The sequence below is a fragment of the Tripterygium wilfordii genome, chromosome 18 (genome assembly GCF_013401445.1).
Source record: "Tripterygium wilfordii isolate XIE 37 chromosome 18, ASM1340144v1, whole genome shotgun sequence".
NCBI lineage: Eukaryota > Viridiplantae > Streptophyta > Magnoliopsida > Celastrales > Celastraceae > Tripterygium > Tripterygium wilfordii.
The window spans coordinates 3,178,838-3,190,335 of record NC_052249.1 but is presented as its reverse complement, the minus strand read 5'-3'; the positions used below and the strand labels follow the sequence as shown (position 1 = coordinate 3,190,335).

The window sequence follows — 11,498 nt, the reverse complement described above, 5'->3', positions numbered from 1 at the left end:
AATCGAGCACTTGATTCTTGATCCTGGCGAATTTACTAGGTGCTTTTTCTCTCAGATCAAAATGTATGTGATGAAGGTTTGAATGTCAGAGTTTCTGATTATTGAAAAGCTCATGTCATTCCTTGTATTTATAGAATATCAAACAAGCAGTTTATAAGCAGTTATCACAAAGGAGTTATGTTGATGAGACACAACTATTCAAACAAAACATAACTGTTCAGATAAAAACAACCGTTCTAAAAACATCTTTTGATATATATATATATATATACCCATCATATAAACTACTCTTTTATTTCTATACTTTAGTAAATGTGTTAAGGCCACACTTATAAACTACTATTTCTTTCTATACTTTTCCAATGAAAGACTTTCTTATTGCTATACAAAGTCGTACACTACAATGCATAATACTCTTACATATAATTTGACACAGAATATTACCTAGCATTAATATATGTTACCAATAAAAATTGAGTCAAACACTACCAACCATTTAAACAGCATATCTGTTATCATTATTGTCCAGCATATCTGTTACCACGATATATGTTATTGACACAATTATCTGTCAAACGGACCCCCAATAACCTATAGAGGCAATGTATATCTTCATAACATTAATAACAAGTCCAATAAGCAACTTCTACATTAAAATTCAAAACTCTGATGTCAAATACAAGTAACAAATATGTCTTTCTTGAAAAGCATCTCAATACATCGATCTCACAATGACTATATATTAAGTTTTATCGGACATCCCAATCAATCACACATGATTTCTTATCTCAAACGAAATTGACAACAATACCATTAAAAGAAACTTCACTGTTTTTTAGCATTATGAATGGACTCCACCTTCCCATCATTCCCTCCAAGCAACAGATACTTGTCCTTCCTAGTCAATCCAGTGCGTTCAAACCCCAGCACATCACCCAACACCTTCTGCACATAATTCGCCACCTCGATCGACGATTTCTCTCCGGCTTTACACGTCATCTCCTCCGGCAACCGATCAAGGAATCTGATCTCGTACTGTGGCCTTGGATTCATGAAGAAGAAATATGGGTCCCAAAATTTCACACCACGTACGGTCGTCCCATAAAACATGCTCTGTCTACAATTCACTGCCACAGGAACGATCCTATCGCTCAACTCTGCGAACAAAGCACTGAATCTCAACAAGAACGGCTCCCGACACGTGGTGCCTTCTGGACAAACCACTAAATCACCCTTCTCCAGCAGTTCGTAGATTCGTGCGGCATCAGCCGCCCGATCGCGGGTCAAAGCAACGGCTGGGATTGGAGAGAGGAATCTCGAGAGACGGCTTACGCTGTATGTAACACACGAGACTTTACGTCCGAGTGCTATTGCAATCACTATTGGATCAAGTGCTGTACGGTGATTGCAGACGTAGAGGTTACCACGGGACCCATTTGATGGGGCAGGAGGTGGGGTCCCACGAATGACAAGGTGGATACCGAGCATTTCGTACGTGTATCTCACGATCCGTTCAGGAAGAGGGAGATTGAAGTACACGCGGATGATAGAAAGGATGAATCCAAACGGTAACCAGATGTAGGTTATCAGGGCGTTGAGTGGGTCAGGACGCTGAACGAAGCGTCCATCATGGAATATGATGCGACTCTTGAGACGATCTTGTGGTACAGGTTTAGCTGATTTGCTAGGTGGGACCATGTATCCTTCCTGTCCACAACACATTAATTCAAAAAACAAAGTCATTAAAAGCTGGTACAGTGAATTTACTACTAGGGTCAGATGGTCAATCGTGGAAGGTCATGGCTTTAAAGACCACACCCACACTCACACCATCTGGTTGGAGTAGGCCACCGAAAACAAGAGTCAATCACTTAGACTTGGTGGGTGATAAATGTCATTAATTCTACGCGATTGGCTGGCACTGTAAGGCAGTTTGGGGATGGTTAAGAACTTAAGGCTGTTGGTCTTACTGAGTAAAACAATCTAACAAGGAAATAAATGTCTCTGCTAATTCAATTTCCACGATTAAACAAACTTTCATTGTTACTTGTTGGGTTGTTTGGGGGTTAATATCACTTTTGTACACCGAAAGATAGTCGATGTTTCAATTTGCACACCGTTGTTTAAAATGTTTCAATTTTGTCCCCCCAATGATAAAATTGTTTCAACTTGGTCTCTCGGACAGATTTTTTCACTTTAGGACAGTCAAACTGCACATGTGGCACGTTGATTGTCCAAATATTGATCGTCACATATGCAGTTTGACTACCCCAAAGTGGGAAAATCTGTCCTTGAAACAATTTTATTATTTGGTGACCAAATTGAAACATTTTAAATAACGGTGTACAAATTAAAACACTGACCTATCTTTTAGTGTGTAAAAGTGATATTAACCCGGTCGTTTGGTTATTTTAGGAGAATTTAAATAATCGGAACATTACTTCTTGGGTGGTTTGGAATTTGGATGGCTTGAACTTTGAACTTCCTCTGTTATGAGCTTACTTAGAGAAGTAGACAACAATAGTATGAGGGGCACGTACAAATTGATTGTAAGCACACATGTTAATAAAAAATGATAAAAAATCTAATTAGTTGGTATTCCAACTGCTAAGTTTGGACGCATGAGATCTAAATGTATTAGTAGGAAAATTTAAGTAGTTAATATTTGGTATTTCAACTACTAAGTTGGACGCAAAAGATTTAAGTGAATTCATAGGGGGCACATGATGCATGATGCACACAATTTTGTGTATACAACTCAGCAACGAGGAACGAGGATGAGTGTGATACCCGTTGCTGATATACTTATTATAAGTGAAGTAACTTATAATTGTGTAATTCTTTACTGAGTATTAATTTGGTAACAGAGCTGATCAATAAAGGCATATCCGTGTGTGAGGAGAAGAAATGCTACAACTGACCGCTTGCTTAAAATTTTACCAGACTATCAAGATGAACTAAGACCATTAAGATAATAGGGAAGAGAGACCAACCTTGCAAATTGACATGAAATCGTGATCGGACTCGCGGTCGCCGATTCCGAGATCAGGCGATTCTTCTCCGAACTCCTTCAAGATGGAGAGTCTCTTCCATTTCCCGACTAAAACACCGGGCTTCTTCACGAATCCAGTGGCCCGCTTTGTTTTAGGGTTAACCTCAATCTCCGTCCCCAAAACCTTGTCTCCGCCCAGAAAATCCTTCACAAACGGCTCCACCATGATAATCGGATTCGCCGTCACAACAACCTTCCTCTCGCACTTGTCGAACAGCTCGAAGCTCTCCTTCCTCACATCAGCAGCATAAAACCTACCATGACATACCATTACTACACCGTCAAGTGCCAATAACTTTTCAATTGAATGATTTGAACATTAATCGGCGCCTAAACACATCAGGTTAGCACCATAATTTTGGCGAGTCAGTTCGTTACACAAACAATTAGCACCATAATTCGTGATCTCTGTTCATGAATTGCTATTCACGTGAACTAGTTCGTTCACACAAACAGTTCAATCGCGGAAAAAAAAAATCTATAAGAAACTGTTTAGAGCATAAACAAGATCGTCGAGGATTGATAAGGTTACCTTGGCAAGACAGCGCGTGAGGCGAGCTCGATGTCGCGGATCTTGAGGCCGGCGAAGGAGATGAAGATGAGAATCTGGATTCCAATTGCTTCGGAAATGAAAAGATAAGAAACAATGACTGCAGGCAGAGCGAGGAGGAGCACGAAGCCTCGAAGGAGGCTACCGGCCTCCACTGCCACGAGCATGAAGTACGGGAAGGAGCTCCTGGAAATCAAAAGCGTACCGTCGAGATCCGCTGCAATGGATCGGTAATTCGGTCCAGTACATGCAGTTATCGACGGAAACTTTTGGGCTTCTTTGGACGACATGCTCTCTACAATTCGCTTCCCTTCCCTGAGTTCCCTCTCTCTGTGTTTGCTTCCTCGGACGATTAAGAGGGAACGATGGGGTTTAAATGGGGCAGTTGGATTACGAAATTACAAAAATGTGCATAAACTGTCACCATTTAATGGCATCGCTCACACCCAACAACTTAAGCTGAAACTTGTGCATGCATTTAAGTGTATCATTTATTGCATTTAAATACTCCTTCCGTCTCAATTTATCTATCATTCTTTGAAAATCTATCTTTGTAAGCAGACGTGATTTAATGTAACAAATAATTATGTTATTTCACATTTATCCTTATTTTTTATGTTAAAATGATATATGTCCATAATTTTTTCATCCATAAACTTATATAATCTAGGTGGCAAGTAAAAAAGGCATGCCACATAGATTTAAAAAAATAAACAAATTTTATTAAAAAAACCACATAGGCATGCCACATGTTTATGTAAGTTTATGGATACTTATTTTATGGGTGTGTAGTGTTTCCGTTTTTGATGATACTTTTTTTCTTGGAACAATAATAATTAAAGTAACAATGGTAATTTTGGAATACAATAATAAAATTGTTAATTAATGAAGAAAAATTATAGTATTTTTTAGACAACCCAAAATAAAGATATGAAGAATCAAAATGAGACAGAGAGAATAGTAAAGTCATATATAAATGTAATATGATCAGATCCAACTGATGCGATTAAACAATCCATAAACCGATAATGAACGGGGATTCTTATGGACATCGAGAGCCCATATATATATAACGATTTGAGAATTTTAAACATTTGATAACTCTTTAAGAATTATAGAGATTTTATTCTTAATTATTTAATTATTTAAGAATCCTAAAAATTTCATTATCATATTAATTGTATACCAATAAGAATTTTGAATCACCAAAGAGAGGTGTCTTGGTTGACAATCAACTAGATTATGTATATGTGTGCTTAAAATTCGAATCCAATGAGAAGCAAGCAAATTTATCAATGGGATTTCAAACAAAAATTGAATATATTAACGATGATTTCAATTAATTAAAAATATAAATACTTAAAATATCTAAATGCCATGTGTCGCATCCATAGTGTGTAATAAAATACCACGTGGTGCAACAGCGTTGTTCCGTATCCTATTTATAAGGCGTGAAATATTTCTACTTTATCTTTATCGTATTAGATTATATTATATATATATATGTATGTATGTATGTATGTATGTATGTATGTATGTATGTATGTGATAGAATAAATTAGAGTTGTTAACTTGTTATTATTATTGTTATGAATATCTATAAAATATAATGAGGCAATCTGTCCTAGCAATACTAGAATATATAGGCGGATCATAAATTTGTCATCATTTAATGTGAAGTTTAATATGGTGTCTCCACCGCCGTACTTATGGTTAGTTGGATTTAATTTTGGATGGTTATCTAATTCTATATATTCATTGTCATTTATTTTTATTATTGCAAGTTCTAAAGAATAGGCTTCTATTATACCTACCAACAAGTACTTGTCTAACAATCTTTCTAATAAATACTATCAAATATAATTAGCTAGGCACATAAATAGAGGAATTCTTTTATGAAATCTTAAAATGAGTTCCTAAAATTAGGTTATAACTTTTAGAATTCACTTTTAAGATTCAATTTTTAAAAAAGAAATTAGAAAAAATATATATGTACTTTGATCAATTTTATGAATCCAATAATAATTTTTTGTTCAAAACCAAAATCAAATGTTATAGGAGAATTTCTCTCTATATATATATGAATTCTCACATGCGCACACTCAAATCCAAGTGCTATAATAAAACACAACAAAAGTGTGTATCATACATTTTGTGGGATCCACTGTATCTATGATTAAAAAATCAGTGCGTAAAGTTGATGCAGATGTGAGAAACCATATATATCTTGTGGTATTTTTTTAGACTTGGATCGTCTAACCTACACCCAAAAAACTATGCGCTAATTAAGTACCATGAACCCACTCCCCATAATTTTTCTTTATTTTAAAATAAATTAGATAATATCTCGTCTCCTCCAACACTCCTACAAAGACGTAGACATTTTTGTTGGCCTAATTTGGAGTAGTGCTGGTATTGTAGTTTAGGCTGTTGAGCCAATTAATTAGTCTTGGAATGCAACAATATTGTAATTTTAATATATATATAGCACTGATGCAGATGCGAGGGTTTGGGCAAATATTGGACAAAAGATGTAAATGTATGTTGTTGATTGTTTGGAAGTTTGATAGCATTGGGTGCATTGACTTTGGACTGGAAAACTTGTTATTATGAGTTAGCTGGGGTTGTTGAACTTTAAGACTGTTTATTGGTGGCCACACTTTCTTGCGTGTAGGAAACTAAGGGTTTGTCTGGCAACCAGATTATTCTCTCTGGCGGAAAACCATGATTTTTGCGGAAAGCCAGCCATTTTATAATTTTTTTTCTTTGTCTTTATTTACCTACTCTGGATTAACTATTCAACTTCTCTTTCGTTGGTTTCTATTTTTGCAGTCCAACATGTTCGCCCAATAGTCGGATTAGTTTTAAACTTGGATTCTCAATCCAGTTCGCTCCCATGTTGACGACATGTAAGATCGAGCCGAAAACCATGCGGACCTCCCAAAGGCCCATATGGGCAAGGAAATAACACCGTAATTGCTAAGGGTGAGAGTTTAACTAGCAAAAATGACATTAAGCTTATCAGTTTGGTAATCCATGGAAGCCCAACAGGTTTATCCACTCTTTTATCCCATAATTCATTGTCTAAAATTTATTGTTTAATATAGATAATTCCATTGTTTTTTAAAATATAATTTAGAATTCATTGTTTTATTTCTGAATCCATTATTTTTGAAATTCCATTGAAAAAAATAATGGAATTAAGATTCACCCAATAAAATTCATCCACAATGAATCTGATTAGAAAGAGGTTTATGCGCTGATTCCGAATATGTATTTTTTTAACAAATCTAACATATATTTTGACTGTTAAAACGTTTAAAATTTTAAACTTATTAGAAAGAGGTTTATGCGCTGATTCCAAATAAATATTTTTTTAACAAATCTAACATGTATTTTGAGAGTTAAAACGTTTAAAATTTCGTTTAAAAGACTTGGGCTCCCATGGACTATTACTATATGGGTTACTAGCATTACTATTTAACTAGTGACATTCTCGCATTTTTTTTTGAAATAGGGGTTTGAGGAGAGGTAGGATTCGAACCCACAACCTAATGGGTGGATAATCATTTACATGCACTGTGATTGTCGTTCAACCAACGACTCACTTGCAACATTCTCACATTTACTGTGATTGTCGTTCAACCAACGACTCACTTGACATTCTCACATTTACGAGTTACCACAATCAACTTTACCATTCCAACCATTTTTTTTTCTTTGGTTGCATTCCTAATACAAATATCAATTATTATTTACTAAAAGAAATTTCCAATTTAGAGTTCAGCTAATTAATCCCAGTTCAACGTCAGCCGTTTGTGTCGTGTGGCCTTTTCTTTATGCTAATTTGTACAACACTCCAGCGATTAGAGGTGATTATTTAGGCCAAAGCCCAATCCGCCCAGTGCATACCAGCAGGCTTGGAATTTAGTAGGCCCATTAGACAAGCTTAGGTAAGACAATAGGCCCAAGCCAAATTTCGGGCCGGGCTCAATCTTTTTGGCAAGCACAGCCCAAATGAGCAAACAGCAAACTGATGTTTACATCAATAGCAAAAGTGGCCTAATCATTATCAGTGCACAAACAAAATATGACTGCAAATATCCATAAAACTTCTTCAATGAATCAAGAGAAAAAAAAATCAACAACGACGCAGCATATCGACGGAATCTAGCATGCACAAAAGCTACTCATAGCAACAAACCAGATCATAATTTATACACACAATCAGTTTAACACCTCAAATAACTCACCCGTAATGGCCATTAGAAACACAAGACTCAAAACTATATGTTTAAAAAGAACTGCCAAAAGTATCGCGTCAATAGATCAAGTATCTGCCCAACAAGGATCTTCGATCAGCCTCTGCTCTTGAACGGGATGGCTCTGATGATTAGCTGGTGGTAAAGTGCGGCAAGAGCAGCACCAATGAAAGGGCCAACCCAGAAGATCCACTGAATAAAAAGAACAAAGGTCATTCATTACATGTAAGCCGTATGAAAATGCCATATATGATTCAAACTAAAATGTCAAAATGACTGGCTAATTACACTGACCTGGTCGTCCCATGCATGGTCCTTGTTGTAGATGATGGCAGCACCAAGGCTTCTGGCAGGGTTGATGCCAGTTCCAGTGATTGGGATGGTTGCCAAATGAACCAAGAACACAGCAAACCCAATTGGGAGTGGTGCCAATATCTGTGATTGAGAGATGTAAACAGATGAAAAATTTGTTAACAGGTGCAAACAGTAAATGGAAAGTGAAAAGGAAGAAATGTTCAGTGATGCAGCTCATGTAGTTAACTACCTTGTAAAGCAAATGGGATAAAAATACATTTTTGATGGATGCTATATTTATATTTGCAGACATTCCAAAAATGTTTTCATGTGATTCACCTCAGAAAAAAATGTGAAGAGACAAGTTTAAATGCAATAATGGTCTAGGGCCCGCTAGAGTCTAGCGAATCCAGGCTTGGAGAGTTGGAGTTACCACCAGATTAAAAGGAAATCATAAATATACGAGGTTGCTAAAGGGAAGCTATGAGGGGCTAGGTACAAATAAGAAGCACAGAAAGATTGCACATTTGCACTTCCTCAATACACCAAGTGATAACAAACTAAAATCATCACCAAAATGAACTCAAGTCAAAATAACCAGTTTTTTTTGTGTGTGTGAGATGTTGAAAATTTTTGGAATTTTGCTTTTCTTGTAGGGATGGATATTCAAACCTGCAACTAGCAGGTTCCAGATATCATTGAAAAATAAGTCACCTCTCAAAGCATGCATTAGGGCAAAACATTTTTGCATTCACCCGAATGAACAATATGGCATCTAAAGAAAATCACTTCCAGAACATATGTGACATCTAAAAAATCAGACGATTCAAATCGTTTCTGTAATAAATTATACCTTCACAAATTTGTAGAATGAACAAGATGAACATAAGAAACAAAAAAACTCAAGAAAGACCGAATTTTGGAAATAAGGGTGACTCCTTTATAGACCTTTCTTTCACAACTTCAAGATACATTCCACAAGAAATTTGATAACCATTGAGTTTTTTTGTGGACTGCTTTCGAAAGTTAATGCTCTAGGATAAATACATGAATGGAAAAAAGCAACGCGGGTAGAGAAAGAGATCCGCACAATATGAAGGTTGGAGAGCTCTAATATGAAATTAACATATATCAGTAACTTCTCAAGCTAATATTGGTTAGATCTCCCCAGGATTACCAGCAGTAAAAGGAACCCATCTAAGCTCAAGCTAAAACAAATTCTCTATCCATGCCTCATCTATGTTTAGGCTAACAAACAGTCGCTGATATAAGAAGAATTGAACAAAAACAAATGATATAAACAAGGAGAGAGTATGTGATAGATACTTACAGGGACATGGGAGTCTCTGGCACTTCTCTTGGCATCAGTTGCGGAGAAAACGGTGTAGACCAGAACAAAAGTACCAATAATCTCAGCACCAAGGCCATCGCCCTTGGTGTAGCCAGGGCTCACAATGTTTGCACCACCACCCCTCAACTGATACTGTGATGGCTGAAAACCTTTCACCACTCCAGCCCCACAGATCGCTCCCAGACATTGCATGATTATGTAGAAAATTGCTCTGGTCAGGGACAGTTTCCTTGCCAGGAAGAGACCAAATGTCACTGCTGGGTTAATGTGACCACCTGAACAAATCATGAAAAATTGGAAAAATTAGTGCATCCTTCAAAACCCCAGAGACCCAAATCAACGAGAAATCAAAGTCAATATGGAGAGTGATGGTGTATACCTGAGATTCCAGCAGTGCAGTAAACAAGGGCAAAGATCATGCCACCAAAAGCCCAAGCAATGCCTTGAATACCCACAGAAGCGCACTTGTTGGGGGCTCTGCTTACACCCATGACAGTGAGAACAGTGATGTAGAGGAATAGGAATGTGGCCACGAACTCTGCAATTCCAGCCCTCCAGAAGGACCATGACTGAAGCTCACCAGGCTCAAAGAGAGGAGCTGGTGGTGGCTCCTTGTAGTCTTTGTCTGTCTGTGCTGAGGTCCCAATTGGCTGCCTCTCTGAGAACTTGTTGGCTCCCAACTTCACATCCTCTTCTTTCCCCTCCATTGTTTCCCCTCTTTGAGTTCTCTCTCTATAACTTTCTCTCTTCTCTCTATATAATTCGCAGGCTGTTAGCTCAGTGATGCAGGAAATGCCAGTAGTGGGAATCACTTTATAAACAGTGGGAAAAAAGGTTGTTTATTAAAAAGAAATTGAATATTGAAAATATGGTGATATACCATAAATGCCCTCCTTGAGGGTTGGCCGTTTTTTAGACCGTTGGAGAAGGGACAACCTGGCAGCCTAAAAAGAAGCAAATGTTTGGATTCTTCTTTTATATAGTCCAATAAAACCTCTCTGTTTTGCTCTCAATAATTACCATTACTGGGTAGCTGGCAGGACCATATGTTCTTAAATTATTTATTTGAGACAGAATGGGCCTGATCTGGCCCATTACTTTTGACTAGAGAACAGCTCTTCTGGAATTGGGACCCACTAATCACATGCATCGTTAGGCCGCATGATAATCATCATTACAAAGGATAACGTTGCCTTTAATCCTCACCCACCACATCATCACAACCGTCAAAACCATGGATATCTTTACACGCGTCAGTCTTCGTTGTCATGTACTAACAGGTTTTCTTTATAACACTCGCAATGGTGTGTATTTTCTTTGACGAGGAGCAACATTTTCTTAGTCCATTAAAAAATTTTATGCTCCAATAATACATATTTATTGGTTTATTTTTAATTGTCCAAAAGGCATCGAGCATATGATGCTCATATGTTGACTCAAAATAAGACTCACATCTCACACAAACTCATATTTTTTACCTTTAAATTAATATTGATCTCGCCTCTATTATACAAAAAATAAAACCAATAAATTTACACCATTGTGATTGACACACATTCATTTCATATTAAACCTCACAAATCACAATTCCCCAAAAAATTTGATAGCACAATAGAGCATTCACCATTGGTTGCTCTTACATTATCCTTTGTTGTTGTTGTGGCAGGCTATCCTTACCAACTAATGATTCGATCCATATATGGTAATGATGACCTCCAAAACTAACTCGGTGTTAGTGATATATGAGGCAGTCAAGCTTCGACTATTTTTTAACTTTTTGTACTAGAGAAAACATGAGTTATTGGAGTCCCCAAGTTTGTTATTGAGGAAACCTCTCTGACACTCAAATCAATTTGTGATACTTTTAGCTGAGATTGCTTAATGTTCGGAGCTCTCTCTCAAGTGTAGCAATCAAGAGTGCATAGTTTAGATCTTTTACTTGAAGTTGGAGGCCTATTTTTATATGAGTTGGAGAGTTCTAATTTTGGT

At 36.9% G+C, this 11,498-nt stretch overlaps 2 protein-coding genes across 2 annotated transcripts; both read right to left on the bottom strand.

Annotated features, from left to right (window-relative positions):
• Nucleotides 1-624: 624 nt before the first annotated feature.
• On the bottom strand, nt 625-3,962 carry LOC119983790 (probable glycerol-3-phosphate acyltransferase 8). The gene is made up of 3 exons (XM_038827517.1): nt 3,585-3,962; nt 2,994-3,306; nt 625-1,707 (listed from the first exon to the last, which is right to left on the bottom strand). Exons 1-3 carry the CDS (start codon nt 3,890-3,892, stop codon nt 826-828), a joined length of 1,503 nt encoding a protein of 500 aa, XP_038683445.1. The 5' UTR covers nt 3,893-3,962; the 3' UTR covers nt 625-825.
• Nucleotides 3,963-7,678: 3,716 nt separating this feature from the next.
• On the bottom strand, nt 7,679-10,299 carry LOC119984587 (aquaporin PIP1-3). The gene is made up of 4 exons (XM_038828605.1): nt 9,889-10,299; nt 9,489-9,784; nt 8,159-8,299; nt 7,679-8,056 (listed from the first exon to the last, which is right to left on the bottom strand). Exons 1-4 carry the CDS (start codon nt 10,214-10,216, stop codon nt 7,961-7,963), a joined length of 861 nt encoding a protein of 286 aa, XP_038684533.1. The 5' UTR covers nt 10,217-10,299; the 3' UTR covers nt 7,679-7,960.
• Nucleotides 10,300-11,498: the final 1,199 nt, after the last annotated feature.

Bases quoted from the DNA above. Each gene is read 5' to 3' on its own strand.
- LOC119983790 (XM_038827517.1), bottom strand. From the start codon at position 3,892: ATGTCGTCCAAAGAAGCCCAAAAGTTTCCGTCGATAACTGCATGTACT. The intron at 3,307-3,584 runs GTAACCTTATCA...ATGTCATGGTAG, and splicing joins TCACGCGCTGTCTTGCCAAG to GTTTTATGCTGCTGATGTGA. The intron at 1,708-2,993 runs GTTGGTCTCTCT...TGTTGTGGACAG, and splicing joins ATTTCATGTCAATTTGCAAG to GAAGGATACATGGTCCCACC.
- LOC119984587 (XM_038828605.1), bottom strand. From the start codon at position 10,216: ATGGAGGGGAAAGAAGAGGATGTGAAGTTGGGAGCCAACAAGTTCTCA. The intron at 9,785-9,888 runs GTATACACCATC...TGATTTGTTCAG, and splicing joins CTGCACTGCTGGAATCTCAG to GTGGTCACATTAACCCAGCA. The intron at 8,300-9,488 runs GTAAGTATCTAT...TCTCAATCACAG, and splicing joins CCAGAGACTCCCATGTCCCT to ATATTGGCACCACTCCCAAT.